The sequence below is a fragment of the Heptranchias perlo genome, chromosome 3 (assembly GCF_035084215.1).
Source record: "Heptranchias perlo isolate sHepPer1 chromosome 3, sHepPer1.hap1, whole genome shotgun sequence".
Classification (NCBI taxonomy): Eukaryota; Metazoa; Chordata; class Chondrichthyes; order Hexanchiformes; family Hexanchidae; genus Heptranchias; species Heptranchias perlo.
The window spans coordinates 40,234,312-40,259,950 of NC_090327.1; the positions used below are offsets into that span (position 1 = coordinate 40,234,312).

Below are 25,639 nucleotides of genomic sequence, written 5' to 3' on the forward strand. Positions count from 1 at the left end.
TTGCCAAGTGATCAAGATCAACTAGAAACCCCAAAAGTTTTTTAAAAAGAAACTTAAGTAGAGATCATTCTTTCTATGCATTTCTAGTTCTTATTCCTCCCCCGCCCCCACCTACCCATTTAATGTTATCTGTGCAAGTCACTCTAGGCAAGCAAATTTCTCCTGGGTCACTCCCAATGTCAACCAACTGTTAGGAAGAAGAAAGTAGAGTCACAGTTAAGTGTATTTTCTGATCACTACGAGAAGTGCCTCATCTTCTGACAAGAAGTCTTGAGAAATGGGAAGTCATCATGTGGGGACTGGGTTCTTCTCATCAGTCTGTGTGACTACTTATTGGCGTACCAGTTTACTGGACCATCTATTGCTTGGCTATCTCTTATTCCCAGTACAAACATGGAGTTTTTCCATTTAGCCTGAGTGATCACTTTGTCCTGTGATGATGCTTCCTGTATGAAGTCTGCATTCCCCAGAATACTTAGTCAGGCAATGAAAGTGTTGTGTAAAGCCGTAACCTTATTATAAATAAAATCTGTTCTCAATGATTTATTAAGATTTTTTAGTAAATAATTGTAAACGAGAAAAATGAACAGGCAACTGAAAAACATTCTCACCACAGAACAATAAGCAGTTTGGGAGGATGAAAAGTAACTAATAAAAGAACTCTATTTAGATACCCTTTTAAAAAATGCAATAGTGACATTTTTTCTTCGGATTAATTCTACATAACCAATATCCTTGCTATAAAATAGCTGTTCTAAACACCAATATTTTGATTAGTGTTTCTCGAAGGGAAAAGCAGAAAGAGAAAGGGGAAAAAAAAAGAGTGTGACTATATCTATAAATAAAGCTGTGGGCACTGAGAGTATATCCACTTAGCCTGCTTTTTCACTCATCCAAAAATCCACATACATAGTCTTACAAACATCTTGCTATACATGGAATAGTTACAAAGAAAAGCAAATACTTTGGAAATATAACTGCAGTCTTTTCAGATAGGTTAATTATTTCCCTCTCTGTTGAACTTGATTAGTTACGTACCTAATCTACTGTACATTAATGTGTACAGTAGATCTACAGAGAATGAAAGGAGTTGGATGTTTGACAGGTCTAAAGGGTAAAAGTGTCAGCTACAATGTAAGTAAATTACAATTTGTATTTTTGATTGACGGTAAGAATGCAGTGATATACCTCATAACAGTTTTATTTGGTCCTGACAAGACTCTAAAGGAGTACCTATAAAGGCGTATAAATTGCGCATTCATACCAATATAAGTTTGTTAACACATAGTTTCCTAAAAGACACATGAACAAAGGCAATGGTAATTCCTTAGTGGGCCACATAATTTATTCAGTAGTTTATGTTCCCCATCTTCCAAATTAAAACTTGTCTGTTAAACTGTAAAAACCATAGCACTTAAATTAACTGAGCTTACAAAATACCATACATTTGCTGATATCAACCTCAAAATACCTGCAAGACAGCAGTAAAGGAACCAGATAATTGTAGGCACTTAGTAGGCTTATAAAAACCTGTACCTGTTGATTTTAAGAGGACTGGTCCAAAATCTTCATTTCCTACCAAATTAAAAAAGAAATTAATACAAAAAAAATATAAAATTAACGTACATCTGTGGCTGTATAAATCTACGGCAGCTTAAGTCACTAGTCTTTGGGTCTGCTCAGGTTTATCATTATTTTATATCAGATCTTATGTACAAGAGATCTGCAAATACACATGGGCACAACTTTACAGAATGTAGCCAAAAATAAATTTTGTACTCCGTTTTCAGGTATTCAATTGCTAGATGCTTAAAGAAATCAAGCACAGTGTAAAATAAACATCGTGACACTACCATTCTATACAAAGTAGAGATCCATGTTTACATAGCTCTCATAGCAGAAATTACATTTACACATATTATCTGAATTATTTGAAGACAAATTGCACCATGAAAACTATAGAAAGGCATTTTAACATATCTGAAAAAGATAAATTAATGAATATTTTACTTGAAAGATCAATTTTATATGCGTTATGACTAAATTATAGAACTCTGATAGAAAATATGAGAAAACAGAACAAGTATCTCTCATACTTTCATTCTGTCTGCAGGTGTAGTTAACATTTTTTTCTTCCTCGAATTCGGTAAACAATGGATACTAAGCCATTGCTCACTGTCACAATCTTAAGCATTAAGACTAGATCAAATGGCATGTTCGTTTTTTAAAAAAAAATACAGGAAAATGTTTTAAATACAACAGGGTTTGTTATAAGAGAGCCTGGGTGGCTTTTTCATTAAGAAAAGGTCTTCATTATCTCTATGCAAAAAGCTTTAATTAATATAGTTCAGTGATCTCACAAATGGAGATACTTTGAAGATTTATGCATAAAATTCCTTGGTTGGTGCCTTTTGATAGGCTGCAGTGGATGGTTTTCGTTCACCAAGGTCGTAGCTGCCTTCATCCTTCTTCCTCATGCGATACACCAACAGTAAGATAAGGAAAATGGCGAACAAAAAGCCAATGACTCCTCCAGCAATAACAGCTACAAGACAGATATTAGAATAGTGAGATAAATGCCTACAGAAATATTTAGATACAATTAAGCATTATTATATTATCATTTATGAACACTGAATACAGTTGGGAATCTACAAAACTCTGTTGGGGAGTACATGCAATTGAAAACAATCACCTTAGAGAGTTAGCATTTTGTTGACAGAATTTCAGCACTTGAGTTGCAAGTAACTGCCATTAAATTACGTGCAAACTTATTCAAAATTTTAATAGAATTTTTGGACAGGATTTTCCGCTGGAGTTACTCAGTTTAGTTCCAGGTAAATTCTTGGAGAGCATTCTCACTTTTCTCTGCTTCCAGGATTTTCCATTGGAAGGGATGGGGACCATACAATATGACTGCACAGGCATCCAACATATTTACTGTCATTTGTGTCCTATTAGTGCTAGGTGCTAGGAATGGCCAGGATGTCCAGGCTTGTTACAGCTGTGTGGGGGGGGGGGGGGGGGGGGGGAGATTGTGGCTGGTGCCCAGCCATTTTCCACCTGCCTGAACTGTGCAAAATATCCCGACCCCAGAAATCAACTGGGGTCAGGGATGGGCAGAGCTCCTCGCCCCTGTGTTGACAGTCATCGTCCATTTTCAATGAGAATCCCTAACAGCTGGTAGATAGACAACTGTTCCACTGAACGGTCCCGCCTGAAACTTTAATCGACTTTGGAATGCAAAGTGGAAAAGGTACTGTGCCCCAATGATCTGCATCCCAGATTGCTTAGGGGAAATAGCAGATGCTCTGGCCACATTGTTTCAAACATTCTTGGATATAAAAGTTGGGCCAGAGGACTGGTGAGTTGCCAATGTAACATATCTGTTCAAAAAGGGAGCAAGGGATAAACCAGGTAACTATAGACTAGTAAGCTTAACATTGATTGTGGGTAAACTTCTAGACGTTATAATACGGATATAATTAATACATACTTCGAAAAACATTTACAACAATGTAAACTATAAAGGAAAGTACAGAACTTTTTTCAAAGATAGTGAAAGATGTCATTTGACAATTTTCTTCATATATATGTATGTGTATATGTATGTGTGTATATATAAATATATATACACACACACACTGTATATCAGATGCCCAAACAGGCCATTCTTCTACCTCAGCTTTAACACATTCCATGGGTCATTGAATATTTATAAGGCTGAGTTAGATAGATTCCTGATTAACAAGGAATGTCAAAGGTTATAGTAGGTAGACGGGAAATTGGATTGAGGTCACAATCAGATCAGCCAAGATCTTATCAAATGGCAGAGCAGGCTCAAGGGGCCGAATGGCCTACTCCTGCTCTTAATTCGTATGAAAGTATACACACAGCACTGCTCCTTCAAATTGACTGGTTTACAATCTGTAAAAATGGCATTTAAAATAGTACTGATTTTTTAACTCAATTTTATAACCCACAAGTATCCTTCAACAGGATGCAGTAAGTATATTCATGGTGTTCTATGATTCAGTTATGGAAGCATAAGCAAAACACAAAAAGTTGCCATTTACCTGCAAGCACTTCTGTTCTCTGGAAAAGGCTTTCCGAATGTTTTTCTGCAGACACATCATTATCATCGGTATTGATTGTTGGCTTTTCAATAACAAAGTCATCTATTTTCTTGGTCTCCTCTTTAACTGGGGTGTTTACAGTTGTCTACGTGGAAAAAGACAATGAAAGAAACCACGTCAATTTCAAAACAGACTTTACAAGACACACAATTTTGGATAGACTACAAGATTCCCTTGTTCAAAAACTCCTTTATAACAGGTGATCCAGCACAATGCACAGTGGGGGCACTACAATATGGCATGGAAAAAGGGGGGGAAAGTGAGAAAACGGATAAGTTAGGAGCTCATTACAAATACATTTTACAACAGTACATGACCACAGTATCGTGACAATACAATAAAGAAAATTGAAAGCTTCTCACAAAAAAGATACTGTGAAGCACCTTTATAAAATACATTACAAATCTGAAAACATTCTTTTAAACCAAGTTGGATTCACTTGCCTCTGTTCGGACAGGCTTCCTGCCCATTTTCTTCAGTGTAGTTGGTTCTACTCCCATAGTTACTGATCTTGTTGCATCACCAGTTGGTTTGATGTCTGGGTTCATGTGTGGAGGATTAAAGGTGACCATTTGTACCTCAGTTTCAAAATTCCCTGTGGAAGAGAAAATTCATCTCAACATACATTCAAAAAAATGTTAGAACTGCGTCATAAGTAAAAAAGAGTTAAATATGAAAATGGATTCCTATTGTACCCCCAATTTGTCATAGCAACAATGCAAGGGTCCTGTTTATTGTTTATATTGTTGAGTAGTTAACTGAAAATGAAAACATTCAATGATCACAATGCAATTGTTAATCCTTGGGGAAAAATATTGTTCTGATGTCAGTGTGCTAAACATGCATTAATGTGCAGTAAATTTGTTCATTCAATCTAACAAAGTGATTGTTCACTTCTTTCTTCCCAGTATAATTGCTCGTGAATCCGCTCACTTCTTCCTTCCCAATAATAATTGCTCATTTGAATCAGCAGGTGTTACCCACAGAACCAGCATGAACTTGTCTATTAAGGAGCAATCCAAGTGACTTGTGGCAAATTCCTAAAGTTTGACTTTTAATGGGAAATGTGTTTATGATGGCTGAATAGGGCTGGTGTTGAAGAGTGGGAGAAGGAATGAGGAGTTATTTACAGTGACCTGAAAACAGACAAAATATAGCATTTGGGGCAATGGGAAAGATGAACCAAGTACATAGAGTGGAAAGGAGAGTGCAGATAACCCTAGGCTGTACTGATGGGAAAGTGATCCACATGCTGCCAACACCCCATATGAGTGTCTAGGTTCAAATCAAGTAGTGTTATTTCATGAGTCCATGTCATGAATTAAAGTAAATTAAAATCTTTCCTTAAACTAACTGTTTCAAGAATGAAAGTTTTTAAAAATGTCCATCCAATTACACAGCTGACACAGCCTACTTTGTTTAGTTACATATGTGGGCTAAACCTTTGCAAAATAGATTACTGGATTTTTTTTTTAAATGAAAGAAGTGTTCTTACTCATACATACGTGGTGAACTTATGAGACTTGTAAGCCAGTCCATGATCAGAAATGATTGCAATATTGGTTGTTTTATTAATAGAAACTGAACAAGCACCTTCCCTTCACATTTGTCCATTCATACATCCTACACCACACTATATGACCCCAGACTGTTTATTTCCCCCTCTATTTCTCTAACACATCTTGACCTAATTTTTCACCTCAGCCACTAAAACAAGCTTAAAACAAATTAAATTGATATCTAGTGATTTGACACATCAAGCTGTGAACTCACAAACAGGATATTAAGATCAGGCCTCCAAAATATTTCAGTTAGTCTTTTTAAACTCCTTGGGGGAGAATTTCTGTAGAGGTTCTCTAAACATTATTTTTCACAAAAGTTACAGATGAGCGGGAGAACTCTTGCAGAAATTCACCCCCAAACTCTCTAGGTTGTAAACAATTAAATATGTCTTTGTCTATTTAAAGGGTTAAATGGTTGACCATGGATTAAAGTAACAGCGCACACACACACACACACACACACACACACACACACTATCAATCCAAATAGGAACAGCATTGGGAACATTGCCATCTGAAGACCAACAAGAATCAAGTTAGATATTTGACTGGTGGCAACAAAGTACACAGTAACAATGTGAAAAACCCACACAAATATTCTCCCACTAGTGTGTTGCTAGACAGGGCTAGACGGAAGAAAAAAAATCAGTCATATGGAAAATAGGCATAAATAATTCATTTTGTAAAATCCAGCACTAGCACAAAAATGCTTGCATTCTTGAGGTATAAATTGAACTTGTGCTTTTAATCCTTGCACGCCATCTCGAAGTGTGCATTCTGTGGGAACTTTTGGCACGCCATACAGATTTGCAGGTTAGAACTCATACATCATCTATGTTGTAATGAAGCTATTGTCTGAAGAGAAAACCCACGAGCTTTTAATTCAGATGTCACAATTCAGTTAATACAGCACAGGAGAAGGCCATTCAGCCCATTGTATCTGTGCCGGCTCTCTGAAGAGCTTTCCAATTAGTCCCACTCCTCTGCTCTTTCCCCATAGCCCCGCAAGTTTCTCCTTTTCAAGTATATATCCAATTCCCTTTTGAAAGTTACTATTGAATCTGTGAGTTATTATATAACTCGCTGCGTAAAAAAAGTCTCTTCATTTCCCCTTGGATTTTTTGCCAATTATCTTAAATCTGTGTCCTCTGGTTACCGACCCTTCTGCCACTGGAAACAGTTTCTCCTTATTTACTCTATCAAAATCCCTCATAATTTTGAACACCTCTATCAAATTTCCCCTTAACCTTCTTTGCTCTAAGGAGAACAATCCCAGTTTCTTTATTCTCTCCACATAACTGAAGCCCCTCATCCCTGGTACCATTTTGATAAATTTCCTCTGGTCCCTCTCCAAGGCCTTGATCTCCTTCCTAAAGTGTGGTGCCCAGAATTAGACTCTAACTAAGGCCTAACCAGTTATTTATAAAGATTTACCATAACTTCCTTGCTTTTGTACTCTATGTCTTTATTTATAAAGCCAAGGAACCTGCATGTTTTTTTTAAAACAACCTTATCAACTTATCCTGCCACCTTTAAAGATCGGTCTCTCTGCTCCTGCACCCCCTTTAAAATTGTACCATTTAGTTTATATTACCTCTCCTCATGGGAACTCAACATGCCAATATTGAAAGAAAACAAAACATGTGATTAGTAAAAGTGCTTTATCAGGTCTCAAGAAAACTGAATATGCTTTCAAGTCACTAAGGTGATACTTTATTGCAGAATGTTTACAAACATACAGATGATAGACAGGTCAACTCTCACAGATGTTCCATCAGTCTCACAGTTCTAATGTTCATCTCAGGGTCTCACTTCGTCGTGCTTTAAACTCATGGAAAATGTCATCACTCCTCGGCACACAGAGCAGTACACACAGCGTCTTCAGCCCACTCAGTGAGGAGCAGTGATCCGACCCGCTAGTGTTAGGGTCAGGCTGGAAGGGGAGTCCAGAGCTCTGAATCCATACTGAATTAATATGCCCTCTCACTTGGGGTCTCTCATCTCACAAGGTGAGTGGGGGGGGTCTCTGCTCTCACATGGAGGGGGGCTTTTCTGCCACGACAATGGGGTCTCTCCTATCAAACAGAGTGGGGGAATCTCTGCCCTCACACTTGGGGTTATTGCCCTTGCACTACTCCTAGATCTACTTGCATTCCATCTTAAAAAAAAGTCAGGGAAGCATGTCCAAATAAACAGCATTATGTTGCAAGGAAAGCCATTCTTCTGCCTCCAAAAATGCTTAAAATCCAAGACTTGCTGAGGAATTTCCTCTCTGGACCCCCTCTGGGGCCATGCCCCTGGAACCTGCTGGAGCCCTGGGACCATCTCACTGATTTTAATACTTAAAGGTTGACATCTCGGATGCTATCCAGCCTGTCCACTTCTGGAAACAAATCTGATTCCAGGGGAGCGGGATAAAAATAAATAGAAGAGAGCAATTCACTATTCAAGGTTGGTAAAAATCCAAGAGTTTGGAGTTTGTGTGATGAAACATAATCACTCTCAGAAATGCATAAATGGAACTGAACATTTTAAAGCATAGGCATCTTTTAAGTGGCCAGTATGTGAAAGGGAGGGAGGGGAGGAACGAGATGAGCTATGTGGTGCTTTTAATAAGTTAAGTTACTGAGGTGCCAAATTAAACTGCCTGGACAGAAGCATAATATCCTAACCTAATTGAGCAGGGGAGGTGAGGGGGTCATGTCAACTGCATTTTATAATTTCCACAGTGAAGTCCCAGGTTGGAAATATTCTCTAGTTTCAGATTAATCAGCAACAGCAAATACATTATTTATAAGGAGTGAAGAAGTGGGACAACTCTTCAAAATGCCAGACATGATGTGAAGTGATCATTTACTACCGTTGCTCAACCCAAGATTTAATAATCCTATGAAATGTTGTTTCGAAGAAAAAAGTTATGTAACGAACTGTCATGATCTGAAAACAGATACAATTTTTAATTTTACACAGACAGTATCAGTGCATTTGCAGAGATTTAGAGGAAAGATGAGCTTAACTGATTCTTACAGTCCTCTTCATTTTTACCTTGATTTGAAAAGGATTTTGTCGGCAGAAAAACACTCTCTAGATAGGTTTGGCAAGTCAAAAAGTTACTGAATCAGAACATTTCTCCTATTATTTGATGAACTGTGAATGCTGAACCGCCGGTCCATCTAATAAAATGATTAATACAGAAAGAGGAATCTAGGATTGGTTAAAACTACCACTTTCAGAATCTAGAGAAGTGGCATACACGTATTATGAACAGTTTCAGCACTGTCAAACCTAGTTACAAGACATGGATCAGAAACAAGGTGTCCATTCATATTTTGAGAGAGGATTGGATGTGAGTAATAGTTTAGTACTTGAATTTCTTAATGCCCACACAGACAAATCCAGCTATGTGGTTTCCTTATTAGAGTTTCCCACTGAAGTTTTTCGGCATGCTGACATTTCTTTGCAGAAAAAATGCCTCTGCAAAGCTGCTGGAAACAGAATATAGAAAACAGCTTTTAAATTTTGCAGCCATTTTCTGGAGCATAAAATATGGTTACAAAAATAAAATCTAACATTGCATATCAGAGAAGTAAATTTCCATCAGTCTTGGTTTACTGATGATTTGATTTCAGTATCAGACGAGAAGAGAGTTCGTTGGCCAGCGTGAGGTTTTCCTGAATTTCCCCTGAACTTGGAAAGATAAAAACAGAAGGCAAAGCGCTGCTGTCAGCTTACCTGAGCCTGATCCAGAATTATCATAATCGTCGTCGTCAACTGGCCAATTTCCAGACTCAATGGGCTCATCATTTTCAACAGACTGTTCAAGATAGAATTCCTCAGGCCATGGCATTTTTGTCACTGAGACAGACTGCCTCTACAAAACAAATAGAAAAAAAATGGATATTTAAAAATTGAACCCTTTGAGAATTGGATATTCTTTGCACAACATGACAAATTGGGCTTCTATTCCCACACGTCAAAATAAGTGGTAGCTTATCGCTAATCAATTATGAAAGCAGGAATGGAGAATAAAATTAATCAAATGTGTATTTACTACATTCTTACAGAATGTTACTTCTAGTGAAAAAGCAAACCTTCCAGAATTCTTTATTCTCTCCACATAACTGAAGTCCCTCATCCCTGGTATCATATGACCTACAATTATTCCGTCTCTCTCTTTTTAAACAATGGTACAATGTTAGCAGTCCTCCAACCCTCCAGCACCACGTCTGTAGTCACGGAGGATTGGAAAATAATGGTCAGAGCCTCCGCTATTTCCTCCCTTGCTTCTCTTAACAGCCTGGGATACATTTCATCTGGGCCTGGCGATTTATCTACTTTCAAAGATGCTAAACCCCTTAATACTTCCTCTCTCGCTATGTTCATCCCATCCAATATTTCACACTCCTTAACTACAATCTCTGCATCGTCCCTCTCTTTTGTGAGGACAGACACAAAGTATTCATTAAGAACCATACCCACATCTTCCGCCTCCACACATAGGTTACCCTTTTGGTCTCTAATAAGCCCTACTCTTTGCTTAGTTATCCTCTTGCTCTTTATGTATTTATAAAACATATTTGGGTTTTGCTTAACTTGCCAGGGTTTCGAGTAGAGTCCCGCAAGGTTATGCACTTTGGCAGGAAAAATCAGAGAGCAAGTTATTATCTTAATGGCGAGAAACTGGAAAGTACTGCAGTACAAAGGGATCTGGGGGTCCTAGTGCAAGAAAATCAAAACGTTAGTATGCAGGTGCAGCAGGTGATCAAGAAGGCCAACGGAATGTTGGCTTTTATTGCTAGGGGGATAGAATATAAAAACAGGGAGGTATTGCTGCAGTTATATAAAGTATTGGTGAGACCGCACCTGGAATACTGCATACAGTTTTGGTCTCCATACTTAAGAAAAGACATACTTGCTCTCGAGGCAGTACAAAGAAGGTTCACTCGGTTAATCCCGGGGATGAGGGGGTGGACATATGAGGAGAGGTTGAGTAGATTGGGACTCTACTCATTGGAGTTCAGAAGAATGAGAGGTGATCTTATTGAAACATATAAGATTGTGAAGGGGCTTGATCGGGTGGATGCGGTAAGGATGTTCCCAAGGATGGGTGAAACTAGAACTAGGGGGCATAATCTTAGAATAAGGGGCTGCTCTTTCAAAACTGAGATGAAGAGAAACTTCTTCACTCAGAGGGTAATAGGTCTGTGGAATTTGCTGCCCCAGGAAGCTGTGGAAGCTACATCATTAAATAAATTTAAAACAGAAATAGACAGTTTCCTAGAAGTAAAGGGAATTAGGGGTTACGGGGAGCGGGCAGGAAATTGGACATGAATTTAGATTTGAGGTTAGGATCAGATCAGCCATGATCTTATTTAATGGCGGAGCAGGCTCGAGGGGCCGATTGGCCTACTCCTACTCCTATTTCTTATGTTCTTATGTAGGCTCAGTATTAAATCCCTTGCTTTTTGTGGTATATATTAATGATTTGGACTTGATTGTAAGAGGCATGATTAAGAAGTTTGCAGATGATACAAAAATTGGCCATGTGGTTGATAGTGAGGAAGAAAGCTGTAGACTGCAGGAAGATATCAATGGATTGGTCAGGTGGGCAGAAAAGTGGCAAATGGAATTCAATCCATAGAAGTGTGAGGTAATGCATTTGGGGAGGGCAAACAATGCAAAGGAACACACAATAAATGGTCGGATACTGAGAGGTGTAGAGGAACAAAGGGACCTTGGAGTGCATGTCCACAGATCCCTGAAAGTAGTAGGACAGGTAGACAAGGTGGTTAAGAAGGCATACAGGATACTTTCCTTTATTAGCTGAGGCATAAAACAGAAGAGCAGAGGTTATGCTAGAACTGTATAAAACTCTAGTTAGGCCACAGCTTGAGTACTGCGTACAGTTCTGGTCACCACATTACAGGAAAGATGTGATTGCACTAGAGAGGGTACAGAGGAGATTTACAAGGATGTTGCCAGGACTGGTGAATTTTAGCTATTAGGAAAGATTGTAACAGAGGAGATTGAGGGGTGATTTAATTGAGGTGTATAAAATTAAGAGGGGCACAGATAGAGTGGATAGGAAGGACATATTTCCCTTAGCAGAAGGGTCAGTGACCAGGAGGCATAGATTTAAAGTAATTGGTAGAAGGATTAGAGGGGAGCTGAGGAGAATTTTTTTTACCCAGAGGATGGCGGGGGTCTGGAACTCACTGTCTGAAAGGGTGGTAGAGGAAGAAACCCTCAACTCATTTAAAAAGTTTTTGGATGTGCATTTGAAGTGCCGTAACCTACAGGCCTACGGACCAAGTGCTGGAATGTGGGATTAAGCTGGAGAGCTCTTTTTCGGCCGGCATGGATACGATGGGCCGAATGGCCTCCTTCAGTGCCGTAACTTTATACAATTCTATGACTCTCCCTAGGAAATGTATTGATAGCGGTCTCTGTGTACAGTCGTTCAAAAAAAAACAGCGTAATATTTTTCAAAACCACAATAACTGCATATTATTATCCTGCAAATGTTTTAAAAATAAAACACGTTGCAAGAGTTTAACTATTGTTAGCACAGCAAAATATGCCATGAATTATGTGTTTGGAAATGACTTATAAAAAGATGAAAAATCTAATGAAGCCCAATTTATTGGAGGTCACAAGTCAACATTTATGGGCGCATAAACATAAAGCCCAATGATTTAATCATCTAAGGTTCCATTAATTGAAAGCAAGGAGGAGGTAATTTAAGTGCCATGTCAGTGACTGCTCTTGTGCTGAAAATTTACAGATTAGACAAGTGGACAGATCCTACATCATCCAATTTTGAAAGGGAATCATGGAATTGTGAAGTAGTTTGTCAAGTTTAGCAAAGTCTTAAACTTCATGGTACACCTCTTCTTACAAATGCACAAAACAGCCCATGTAGACTTTCTAGATAGATGCTTTTTACAAATTTTTTTTAGAACTTTATAATCTGGTGAAGCACAAGTTAACGATGTGGCAATTAGATGCACTCATATATGGTATTGACCCGAAATCAGCCTGAAACTATCCATTATGCTAGAAATATCCACCAAGGACCACATGAACTCTGCTGCTGCAGATCTGCTGCACTAACATTTAGAACATTTCCATTCATTGTAAACACTATTGATTTACTTTCAAATCACTGCGGTATGAACAGCAGGGGTACTTTCCTGGTGTTCTGTTCAACATTTATCCCTCAACCAACACCACTAAAAACAGATTGTCTGGTCATTATATCTTATTGCTGTTTGTGGGACCTTTGTGCAAATTGGCTGCTGTGTTTCCCTATATTACAAAAGTGATTATACTTCAAAAGTACTTCATTGACTGTGAAGCGCTTTGGGACATCTTGAGGTAGTGGAAAGCACTATATAAATGTAAGTTCTTTGTTTTTGCAAGAAAAATAATTTGAATTCGCTGGCAGTGCAAATAAGCAGAGTTTTAATGAAACACACTACATTACATGAACGCTTAAAAAAAGTCATAACACCAATTTTTAAAATGCAGTACTGTACAATCTGGACAAAGCAAAGTATAGTTATTTGGCAACATAATCTGTGATTATGGTTTGCTTCCAGCTGACAGCACATTTGTCCGCAAAGCTTTGACCCTTATTGATGCAAAAAAGGTTCTATCGGGACCTTTGGCTGAGCTGTCAGCAATCGCACATAATTCAATGCCATGGCCACGGTGGAGGCTGGTTCCTCTACCACCGTCTATCCACTGGATCTACTCACTTGGGCTTCTTCCTCACAGCATCAGCAATATCCATGTTGGTCAGTAATTTGGACGCCAGAACTTATCAACATCAATAATGGATGCAAAACCCTGGCCCGCCAGCGGTCACAACAGAGAGCTCATGTGCTCAGAGGCTCATTGCTTCATAGTTGGGTATCAGTAACCATACGAGATCCTCAGATGCAGCTGCTTTTTCTGCTGGTGGGATGAATTTAGTGCTGAAAGCAGCCAAGCAGAACACCAGCTTTCATCAACGAAAAAAGTTCAGGCACGAAGCATGATATGCAGGGAACTGCAGTCAGAAAGAAAGCAGTTGGCATTGGGTTCTGCTTTCAGTTCTTCATGTTAAGAGATTATGTGGACCGCCTGAAGAACAACCAATGAAAATGGCATGCCTGCATCACTCGCCGCAACCACTTTTCCCAACATATATTACTTGCATTGCTGTTTCAAAGCAGCAATCCCACCGGCATCCACTGGCTACACCAAACCATGCACAGTGGTAAAAATATTAGCTCAGTCATAGGAACAGGAGTGGGCTATTCAGCCCCTCAAGCCTGTTCTGTAATTCAACTAGATCATGGCTGATCTGTATCTTAACTCCATTTACCCCCCGTTGTTCCATATCCCTTAATACCCTTGCCTGACAAAAATCTATCAATCTCAGTTTTGAAATTTTCAATTGACCTAGCCTCAACAGCTTTTTGGGGGAGGGAGTTCCAGATTTCCACTAGCCTTTGTGTGAAGAAGTGCTTTCTGACATCATCCCTGAACATCCTAGCTCTAATTTTAAGGTTATTCCCCCTTGTTCTGGATTCCCTCACCAGAGGAAATAGTTTCTCTCTATCTATCCTATCAAATTCTTTAATCATCTTAAACACCTCAATTAGATCACCCCTTAATCTTCTATATGCAAGGGAATACAAGCCTAGACTATGCAACAAATTCAGACGCATTTGAATTCAGACACTTTACACGAACCCCAGTGTTGTCAATGATCAAGGTGATTTTTCAGCCTTTCAATGCTAAGCTTTAGTCAAAATGGCGCAGTCACTTCTCAAAAAGAGCACCAGTCATCCCCATCATTTGATTGCTCTTGTAGGTCACAGGCAGACTAGCAACACGATGAAAACATTGGTTGGGGGGGGGGGGGGCAGGAAAGAGGAGAGGCAGGGTGGTTTTTCAACCTCCCAATAGCCAGCAGCCTTCTTTTTTCCTGAGCCATTCTAGCGCAAACAGTGACGGTAATTCACTGTATATCATGCTTCACACTTGAGCACTTTTCTTTGATGAAAACTAGTGTTCTGCTTGGGTGAAACTTGTAAAAAAGGGTCAGCTTCACCCACATTAAATAGGTCTTCAAACTTATAACAAGCTAAAATGTCATCAATGTTATTGATGCTTTCTGTGGGAACGTTCTTGCGTGGACCTGGACTTGATTGCATGGCGGTTTTGGAAGCGGCTGATCCACAATGCAAAAACAGGGTCATTTCTAAATATTTTAGTAAATTCATTTGCTTTTCCTAGCAACACAAGATCGGATAGCCCAGGAAGGTCAGCTACACTTAGCGAAGCTGATTCGACACTGGGACAAATGCATCCTGCTTAACAAATCTACTGGAGTTTTTTGAGGATGTAACTAGTAGAATAGATAGGGGAGATCCAGTGGATGTGGTGTATTTGGATTTTCAGAAGGCTTTTGATAAGGTCCCACACAAGAGGTTAGTGTGCAAAATTAAAGCACATGGGATTGGGGGGGGGGGAATATACTGGCATGGATTGAGAATTGGGTGCCAGACAGGAAACAAAGAGTAGGAATAAACGGGTCTTTTTCCGGGTGGCAGGCAGTGACTAGTGGGGTACCGCAGGGATCAGTGCTTGGGCCCCAGCTATTCACAATATGTATCAATGATTTGGATGAGGGAACTAAATGTAACATTTCCAAGTTTGCAGACGACACAAAGCTGGGGTGGAATGTGAGCTGTGAGGAGGATGCAAAGAGGCTCCAATGTGATTTAGACAAGTTGGGTGAGTGGGCAAGAACATGGTAGATGCAGTATAACGTGGATAAATGTGAGGTTATCCACTTTGGTTGTAAAAACAGAAAGGCAGATTATCTGAATGGTGATAGATTGGGAAAAGGGGAGGTGCAACGAGATCTGGGTATCCTTGTACACCAGTTGCTGAAAGCGAGCATTCAGGTGCAGCAAGCAGTTAGGAAAGCGAATGGTATGTTGGCCTTCATTGCAAGAGGATTTGAGTACAGGAGCAGGGATGTCTTACTGCAGTTATACAGGGCCTTGGAGAGACCACATCTAGAGTATTGTGTGCAGTTTTGATCTCCTTATCTGAGGAAGGATGTCCTTGCCATGGAGGGAGTGCAACGAAGGTTTACCAGGCTGATTCCTGGGATGGCAGGACCGACGTATGAGGAGAGGTTGGCTCGACCAGGCCGATGAGATCACCTCTTATTTAGAAGAATAAGAGGTGATCTCATCGAAACATATAAAATTCTAACAGGACTAGACAGACTAGATGCAGGGAGGATGTTCCCGATGGCTGGGGAGTCCAGAACCAGGGGTTACAGTCTCAGGATACGGGGTATGCCATTTAGAACCGAGATGAGCAGAAATTTCTTCACTCAGAGGGCGGTGAACCTGTGGAATTCTCTACCACAGAAGGCAGTGGAGGCCAAGTCATTAAATATAAATATATTCAAGAAGGAGATAGATATATTTCTTAATGCTAAAGGGATCAAGAGATATGGGGAAAAAGCGGGAACAAGGTACTGAGTTAGACGATCAGCCATGATCATTTTGAATGGCGGAGCAGGCCTGAAGGGCCGAATGGCCTACTCTTGCTCCTATTTTTCTATCCTTTTCCTTTGACTGCAAAAATTCTTCTGGTAATCAGCGGTCAATTCTCATCTTATTTTGGAGGGTGACGGAAGGGATATAAAACTTCTGTGCCACCACTCAATTACTCCAGGGAGCTCCGCCACATAATTTATGACTGCTTATCTTGCTTCAATGGCAAGAGTCTCAATCGTCTTTCCGTCCCCACTCGATGACGCATTGTTCTCAGGTGGGAGGGGGCTGGCACTCCTGGGCACCTGAGGTGATCACGTGCTGAATATGAATAAAATGGCACATTTCATCGATTTCACCCTGATTTCAGTGGGCATTCACACTCAAATCATCTGACGTTTTGAATTATGCAGTACAAATTAAACAACACATTTTCAATGTCTTTTCAATAGAATGAATTTTTATCATGATTTAGTTTCAAATTAACAGACATTTCAAATAAAGTGGCTTTAAATATACACTTATGACATCGGTTCATATCTACACCAGTCAGAACTCTTTCCATTATCCTCATCTATATCTCATGAATTGACCACTACCGTACATGGGTACAGTTAGATCCTTTCGAGATAAATCAGGAAGTTTGAGGAAACCCATCAACTTTGCATTGTTCCGTCCTTGATATGGCTGGAGTTTTTTGTCATCTGGTTTCCAAAGATATTTTCGTAATCAAGTTGGCTACAGAATAAAAATATCTATATAAAATATATATATAGTATACAATAGCATCTAGAAAGTGGTTACCAGATAAATTCCAGGTTTCATTTTATATTTTGGGCTCTCTGAATATAAAGTTAAAACTACAAACTGGTTCTATACAACCAAGTGAAATTAAGGCTGTAGCTATACTACAGATATGGTCACTGCAGAGTATGACCTCAGTTGAAGGCAAAGCCAACTGCAGGTCACACTGAGGTAAGTAACACAAGATCACTGCGCAAGACTGCGTTGATGCCAGAGCAGAGCTGTGCTCCCTGTGCAGCTAATTTTTAATGCAGTAACAACTTGCATTTATATAGCACCTTTCACTTAAAAGAACATCCCAAGGTGCATTGGGTGGGGGGTGGGGGGAGGGGGGAAATTCCACTGGGGTTCTCTTGCTTGTCTGCCATAACTTTGGCAGAAGAGCCAGACATGCAGGAGAATCCACACAGGAATTTACCCCTTTAATGTCAGCTAAGTGCGAGACTGAGCATCAGCTTGTTCACAAAGATTGAAATATGAGCTTTAAAATGTCCCTAGGAGATCCAGTGGATCACCGTAGAACTTTAAACTGCAGCTTTCCACCTGGTTAGGGTTATACTGCAACTGATGAAGAGTCAAACTGGTGCAAGATGACTTCTTGGGAGGTGATCTTGCACTTCCCAGTTTCAGTGAGTTCCCCGCGTTAAGATCGCTGACTCCCGAGTTATACTGCTGTTGCGCACCAACACAAAAGTGGCAGCATAATTGTGTTCTTAAAAGAAAAAAAGAAATCGTAGGCTAGTTTCATTGGAAAAATTTTCTGCACCCACTTTACAGGTGAGTGGAGAATATAATGGCCAAGAAATTGCTTAAAAAAGAAAGGTGAGTTCAACAGCGCTTAACGTCGTTAGTGGCGAAATGGAGGAGCAATTCCATTGTTCGTATGGAACTTGCTCTTGGTTTGCCATCGATATGACAGCTTCGAATTAAAGGGATATCGCTGTCTGGAATCAGTGGAAACAACGGACCAGCACCAAATTGCTCATCTGCCCAGCTGGAAAGTGATATCGCCACAAAACACGTAAGCTTAAAAACCCCAGGTCTAAACTAAGATTTAACAGTTTAGTCTTAATGACTGCAAAACAACTAAAAATTAACTTTTAAAAATGTGGAGTCTCATTATTCCTTATTTTAATAGTTTTTGGTCATTGACATTTGCTTTTATTAAAAACATTTTTAAAAATTCTACTTTTCCCTTCTGTCTTTTATTTAATTCGACTATTTCTTACCCTCTCTTTTTTTGCTTTCTATAACTGTTTTTACAATGATTTTAGAGCTGTACCTTTCACTTCCTGGATTCTATGCTCCAGCTTGAAGAAAATGTTCGCAGCGTGTCAAAAATGCTGCAATCTGATTGGTCGAGGGGAGAGAGTGATCCTCTCGCTTCTCCCATGGGTCCTAGCTTCGCTGGAGCAAACGCTGGGCTCTTCTCCGCTTCCTATTAGAGGAAGTGCACGCAGTAAAGACCGCGGTAAGTTAGTGGGTTAGTATAAATCTATGGAACGGCGAGCACTGTTGGTTCGCCACTCCGAGCAATTTCTGGGCCAATATTTTCAGGCTGCGTAGATTAAACAGAACAGAAAGCTTTAGTAATTAACAAAAGGTCCCACAATTGTTTAGTAAATACCTAAAGATCAATAAATCCATTCACATGGCAAGTGTATGATAAAGCTTTTCTAAAATCAAAGTTTTATTCATGATATATGGTGCGTTCTCAAGCTGTAAACAGTGAATAGAAATAAATTTACTGCATGATTGTAGTCCTGCCACTTTGCTCTTCACACAGCTGGGAGCTGCTCCCCTCACATCAATGACACCTGTCTGCAATTGGCTCCACTGTAAATACCAGAGATTGACATCTGCTCCTGGACAACGATCAAAGTACATATATAAGCCAACAAAGGTTTAGCATTGGCCCAGTACAAGTAGTAAACCATTATTCCATTTAATGAAGTATGTGATCAAATACACCTGCTTTTTTGAAACTGCAGCAATTACCTAGGGAACTTATGGTTTAGAAACACCAATTCTATCTGTTTCTTAAAAAAGATTTTAAAGGTGAATTAAAAAAAAACCCTTCTATCTTGTTTTGACAAATCTGGATGAATGATTAAAGCTACCTGGACTACCCTCTTGGCATGCAAGTCAATAACCGCAGCTAATAGTTTTTTTCCCCTGCCTCAATACCCCTCTCCTCTGGCATTTATTGCTGTTGCTTCACGTGGTCACATTTCATGGCAAAATCCCTAGAAACCTATTTGGAACTGCTGAAGCTTGCCCCTGTAGAAGATGTTTATAATACCAATTGTGCTCTTCAGTCTCATCAGAAGCAGCTGTAATCAATTGTGCAGGGCTATGCAAGTGCTGCCACATTCATTGGTCGAGCTCAAGTTGATTGCATATCATTCTCCCAAGTCTTTCCTATTGTGGAGAACAACTCAAAAAAAGTGTCCTTTATTAAGGCATTTTATAATCTCAATATTCAACAAAGCTATATTTATTGTTGCAATCCAATGCAAGTAACCGTCCATTAAAAATACGATTTTTTTTAATTTTTAAGAAGAGATATGCTTTGTCCTGTAGTAAGATTTTTTTTACACGGGTGACATTTTTGTCCTAGCTTAAATGTTGCTGAGAACCAAAGCTCTAACTGGGCTTACATACAAGATTATTTTTCCTTCTTTAAATTAGACAACATTTAGGGACAAGTCTCAGTCTGCTAAGTCTTCCTGTACCATAACAAGGCATTTTTGTTTTACTTTATGAAAAGCAATGAAGGACCTGAGCTACCTTTGCCTGGACAATTCAGAGATGCTAAGCAATGAATGATTATTTAAGAAGCAGCACTATTTCAGTTGTTGCCCAGCCTCCAAGGCAAAGGATCATAAGCCTCCTTCAGTAGGGGCAGAAATATCCCTTTGGAGGGGCCTGGAGCACGAGACCAGTATTGTGAAGCCTGCACCCTAGTCCCTTCTAGATAGATATACAAGATGGCCAAATTATATAATTTAGCACTGCATCAAGACAAAAATACTGGAAAGATGCACTTCATGATATGAAGAGAGGCAGCACAGATATAAAGGCCTGATTACATTGAGAATCTATCAGGTGACCAATGCTCAAGTAAAGCATTTCAACATGGAAGCCTGATAATTCCTCAATAAGCCAAAACCCAAGCAACTAATTATGGTGGCAACGTAATTAGCTTCTACTCATGAAAGAATTCATCACGGAAATGTTACCTACTGAGATATTGAAAATGTAGTAGCTCAGATGAGATCATTTTAATCCTCAAGACACCAGTTCTGTTCATGTCAACATGAAGAAACAGGATGAGCAGGGAAAAAAAGCACCTGATGTTTTGAGAATCCTTCCATATATGATCTTGTCTAATTTGTCAAATTTGTCCTTCTTGCCTTTTGTGAGGGTAAGGCAGCACAAGGTGCCAATTAATTATCTCCATATTAAACAAATACTTGGGATCACCTGGTGCAGGAATTGAAAACATCATTGTGCCTTAAGCACTGATCAAAAATCACAGATGTGACACCACTTTTTTTTTGGGGGGGGGGGGGAGGGAGTGAAATGTGTAGCAGAAGATTAAAAAAAGTGTTGCTGAAAAGATTATGTTCACAAAATAAATTCCCGGTTTTCAGGTTTTAACACAAAGTCTTAAGATGGATGATCAGAGGCACGATGCTTCTAACAGCCCAAACAACAACAACAAAATTTTAAACCTTGAGCTACAAATATACAAAGGTTTTCAGCTTATCATCTTGGACAGCTTATCTGTCCTCTCCGACAACTTTTCCTAGACCCAAGTAAATGGTTGTATTAGCTTTCATTAGTACTGTAAGTAACCAATAGACCAAGCATATGGTCAGAATATCCTGCATCAAAACATACAGTAAGAGATCTGACCCCATTAACTTCAATTTTCACAGTTTTACCACTACCACAATTATGGCCAGCCATGCTGTGTAAAGCATCGAGAAGAAATTGGCTCATCTGCACCAGTGCCTCTTCACGCTCTGTATTTCTAAAGAATGCCGTTTGGTACAGTAATAAAAGAAGAAACTTGAATATTCAACTCTAGCTAAGAGTTTTTAAACTCAAGTTGTACAAAAAGTCATCCATAAACAGTGGGGAAAAAAGACACAGTGTGATAATATGGTATGTTTAAAAAGTACTAATAACAAGCACCAATATCAAGAACACTCGCAGCACTTATAATGCATTTCTTTTTAAAAATTGCACCACTTTTCTAAAAAAAAGTGTGTATTAAAATTAACATGAATGAACTGGAGTGGCAATAGGGGGTTTGATGTGTTGGGAGGGGATACTTGCATGATGAGAAGGAGAGAGGGGCTGCAAAGGTGAGGGACAGGGATGAGAGGAAGTTGGAGCAGCAAGTGGAAGAAGAGGAGGAGGAAGTAGACAAACACAGAAGAGCCTGATGGCAACAGCAAAAATGCCTCTTGGTTCATTTTTTTTTATTCGTTCATGGGATGTGGGCGTCGTTGGCAAGGCCAGCATTTATTGCCCATCCCTAATTGCCCTTGAGAAGGTGGTGGTGAGCTGCCTTCTTGAACCACTGCACTCCATGTGGTGAAGGTTCTTCCACAGTGCTGTTAGGAAGGGAGTTCCAGGATTTTCACCCAGCGACGATGAAGGAATGGCGATATATTTCCAAGTCGGGATGGCGTGTGACTTGGAGGGGAACATGTAGGTGGTGTTGTTCCCATGTGCCTGCTGCCCTTGTCCTTCTAAGTGGTAGAGGTCGCGGGTTTGGGAGGTGCTGTCGAAGAAGCCATGGCGAGTTGCTGCAGTGCATCCTGGGGATGGTACACACTGCAGCCACGGTGCGCCGGTGGTGAGGGGAGTGAATGTTTAGGGTGGTGGATGGGGTGTCAATCAAGCGGGCTGCTTTGTCCTCGATGGTGTCGAGCTTCTTGAGTGTTGTTGGAACTGCACTCATCCAGGCAAGTGGAGAGTATTCCATCACACTCCTGACTTGTGCCTTGTAGATGGTGCAAAGGCTTTGGGAGTCAGGTGGTGAGTCACTCGCCACAGAATACCCAGCCTCTGACCTGCTTTTGTAGCCACAGTATTTATGTGGCTGGTCCAGTTAATTTTCTGGTCAATGGTGACCCCCAGGATGTTGATGGTGGGGGATTTGGCAATGGTAATGCCGTTGAATGTCAAGGGCAAGTGGTTAGACTCTCTCTTGTTGGAGATGGTCATTGCCTGACACTTGTCTAGCTTCATTATCTGTGGGGTTGCGAATGGAACTGAACACTGTGCAATCATCAGCGAACATCCCTATTTCTGACTTTATGATGGAGGGAAGGTCATTGATGAAGTAGTTGTAGATGGTTGGGCCTAGGACACTGCCCTGAGGAACTCCTGCAGCAATGTCCTGGGGCTGAGATGATTGGCCTCCAACAACCACTACCATCTTCCTTTGTGCTAGGTATGACTCCAGCCACTGGAGAGTTTTCCCCCTGATTCCCATTGACTTCAATTTTACTAGGGCTCCTTGATGCCATACTCGGTCAAATGCTGCCTTGATGTCAAGGGCAGTCACTCTCACCTCACCTCTGGAATTCAGCTCGTTTGTCCATGTTTGGACCAAGGCTGTAATGAGGTCTGGAGCTGAGTGGTACTGGAGGAACCCAAACTGAGCATCGGTGAGCAGGTTATTGGTGAGGAAGTGACGCTTGATAGCACTGTCGACGACACCTTCCATCACTTTGATGATGACTGAGAGTAGACTGATGAGGTGGTAATTGACCAGATTGGATTTGTCCTGCTTTTTGTTGACCAGACATACCTGGGCAATTTTCCACATTGTCGGGTAGATGCAGAGAAGAGACAAGAGAAAGACACAGAAGGAAGGAAAAGAGGAGACAGAACGACATGAAAAAGGCAAAAGGCAGGTCAGAGAAACACCATATCCTCAGACTTATCGTGTGCAATGCTGAAAGATATACTAGTTAACATGTATTTTATGTATCTCACACATACATATGCATTCATACACATCTACTAAAAAGTGACCAGCTCAATGCTTATAGAATCCTATAATGGCCAAAAGTAAGTCTTTGTGCCACCTCTGCTTTTGGAAGGGAGATGGGGAGGTTTAAAACGGATGTGGTAGAAAGCTCTTTGTCGACAATTGTTTTTAAAAAGTCTACCCTGGTTGGTTATTGTACTGAAATTCTGAAACCCACAAATATGTAAAGCATTACTTTAATTTAAAAAAATTGGCTTCATAAATTTGCCCTTGATGGTCATTTGGAACACAGGAAGGCCTTGAGAAATTGCACTGAGTTGCCAGTGCGCACGTCACAGATTTTACATTGATTAATGCACGCTCCAGCAACTCTGATTCAGCAAATGGTGATTAACTCTGCATTTGAACGGAGGTGTACAAAGGACAAAAGGACAGGGTCCCAAATGACAACACTGCTCAGAAGACAGACACAAAGAGGAAACAACATTTGAAACCTTGGCACTTGTATTCTATGTAGATTTTGTGGATCAATACACAAGCACAGCTGTGGAGCTTACTGAAATCAGGCAAAAAGAGAGATTTTTTCTGCACCCTTCCAAAAGAGGGGTACAATATCCTATCACAGGTTTTGGGATTACAGACCCGTGATGGATATTGTAGAACACTGAACACTGGCAGTAAGGCTGAGCTTTTTTATCAATCATCTTTCTCAATGTACCATTTTTTGTACGGTCCAAGTATAGTCCTTTTTGGCTAATCACACTTCTGTGTTATCTTAGCTAGATTTCTCTTTCCATTTATGAAAGCCAAATTTATGCATTAGACAGTTCTATTTTTTGAACTCTTTTAATGCAGTTTTTATTTGCTCAGAGATTGAATTTTCCATCAAATTGCCATGTTACCATAGAACCAAGCAGAGATCAAGCACTGGATGTTGGAAGGACAATCAGCAAACAACTGCTGCACAACTTTTGGTGGCTGTAAGTCATGAAGTCATGTAATCTCCTGGGAGAGGCAAAAATAATTTAAAAAACCCTAGGCCAATTCAGGGAAAAAAAAATCTGGGAAATTCCTTTTCGACCCTTTAAGGTGATCAAACCAAGTTTCAGGAGATCACAGTGACATTGAGGTACAAACCCAAGTCCCACCTACCTTCTGTATGCAGTGCCATTAGCCACAGCGAGGAACTCATCCAGTTCCTTTTTGAACCGTCAGAATGCATCTGCACTCACCACTTGAGCCGTCAACTTGTTGCAGGCGTGACAACGCTCTGCGTAAAGATAAACCTCCCGACTTCTAACCTAGTCCCATGCTTGCATAACCCCTCGTTTTCCCTTACCTATCTAGCTCAAATAATCTGTCCACACAGACGCAGTCTAGTCCATTCATCATTTTAAATGCTTCAATTAACTTCCCGTAGTGTATACTTTTCTAGAGTAAAAAGCCCTGGCTCTCTAAGCTGATTATAATAAATAAGGGTTTTTAAGCTAGGGACCATTCTCGTAGACCTTCTTCGAACTGTCTCCAGGGCTTCACTATCATTCACCACGTGAGGGGACCAAAACTGAACAAAGTATTCCAGGTGAGTCCTAGCAACACACTGTAGGTCTTTTAGTTTTATAATAAAATTGTACTTGCTATGCATCGTAGTACTCTATTTGCCTTAGTAATAGCCTCTCGCCATGCACCTTCAGAGACATGGGAGTAAATTTTAACCCCCCAAGGACGGGTGGGTAGGGAGGTTAAAACATCAGCTTTTTGGCTCCAACTCGGCCACTTCTGGGTTTAACCCAGGCAGGTTTGTATGCACAACAGACACCAGGAAATCCTGCCCCCACTTAAAGTTGGCGGGCCCATACCTAAAAGGGTAATGTACCTCATTGGGATACTTGAGGTGCTTAATATTTTCTGTACTGGAAATTAAAATGAATTTTACCTGTTCGGGTTTTACATTGTTTCCGATTCAAGGCAGGTGAAAGCAGGTGGGAAGGGCCGGATCCATGAGATGAGTGCCTTTATTGCACTGCTCGTGGGCCCAGAAGAGCAGGAGTGCTTCATCCAGGTCCAACAAGTTCATCAGCCGCCCCCCCCAATGGTGGACCCCCACCTACCTCGGACTCTTTACCCAACCTTCAATCTCCAAGCCTTGGCCCCCCGATCTCTTCCCCGGCCCCCCCATAAGGCTGGCAGCCGGGCGCGAAGCCCAGAAGTAAAATTTATTGGCCTCATTTAGGTTGCGCTCATAGATCGTGACCAGCCAGCTTACTTTCCGGGTTTTGCACCCGAAAATCTCTTCCTCCGTCCTCACCTCACCCCGCTCAAAGTCAAAATTCTGCCCATGGTCCTTTTCCCGCTTGACATGCTTGGCACAGAATTAAAGTCTAATATATGTTGGTGTTAGAACTGCCCAAGTATGATACTGCATTTATCTATAGTAAAAGACATCAGCCAGATGCAAGTCCATTCCCCCACTGCATCTAGATCAGATTCTAGTCATCTTTTCTCATCAAGGGTCCTGACACTAGCACATATCTTTGTTGCCGACGAACTTGT

General features: G+C 40.4%; 1 protein-coding gene across 1 annotated transcript in view; it reads right to left on the bottom strand.

Moving 5' to 3' along the window:
* Positions 1-1,323: 1,323 nt before the first annotated feature.
* The window catches only part of sdc2 (syndecan 2), a 116,208-nt gene continuing 91,892 nt past the window's right edge, over positions 1,324-25,639 (bottom strand). Inside the window, exons 2-5 of the mRNA XM_067979139.1 lie at positions 9,431-9,569; positions 4,580-4,731; positions 4,077-4,221; positions 1,324-2,545 (exon numbers count right to left, since the gene is read on the bottom strand). Of these exons, the coding sequence (XP_067835240.1) occupies positions 2,382-2,545; positions 4,077-4,221; positions 4,580-4,731; positions 9,431-9,569 (600 nt within the window). The 3' untranslated portion in view covers positions 1,324-2,381. The remainder of the gene's footprint in view (positions 2,546-4,076; positions 4,222-4,579; positions 4,732-9,430; positions 9,570-25,639) is intronic.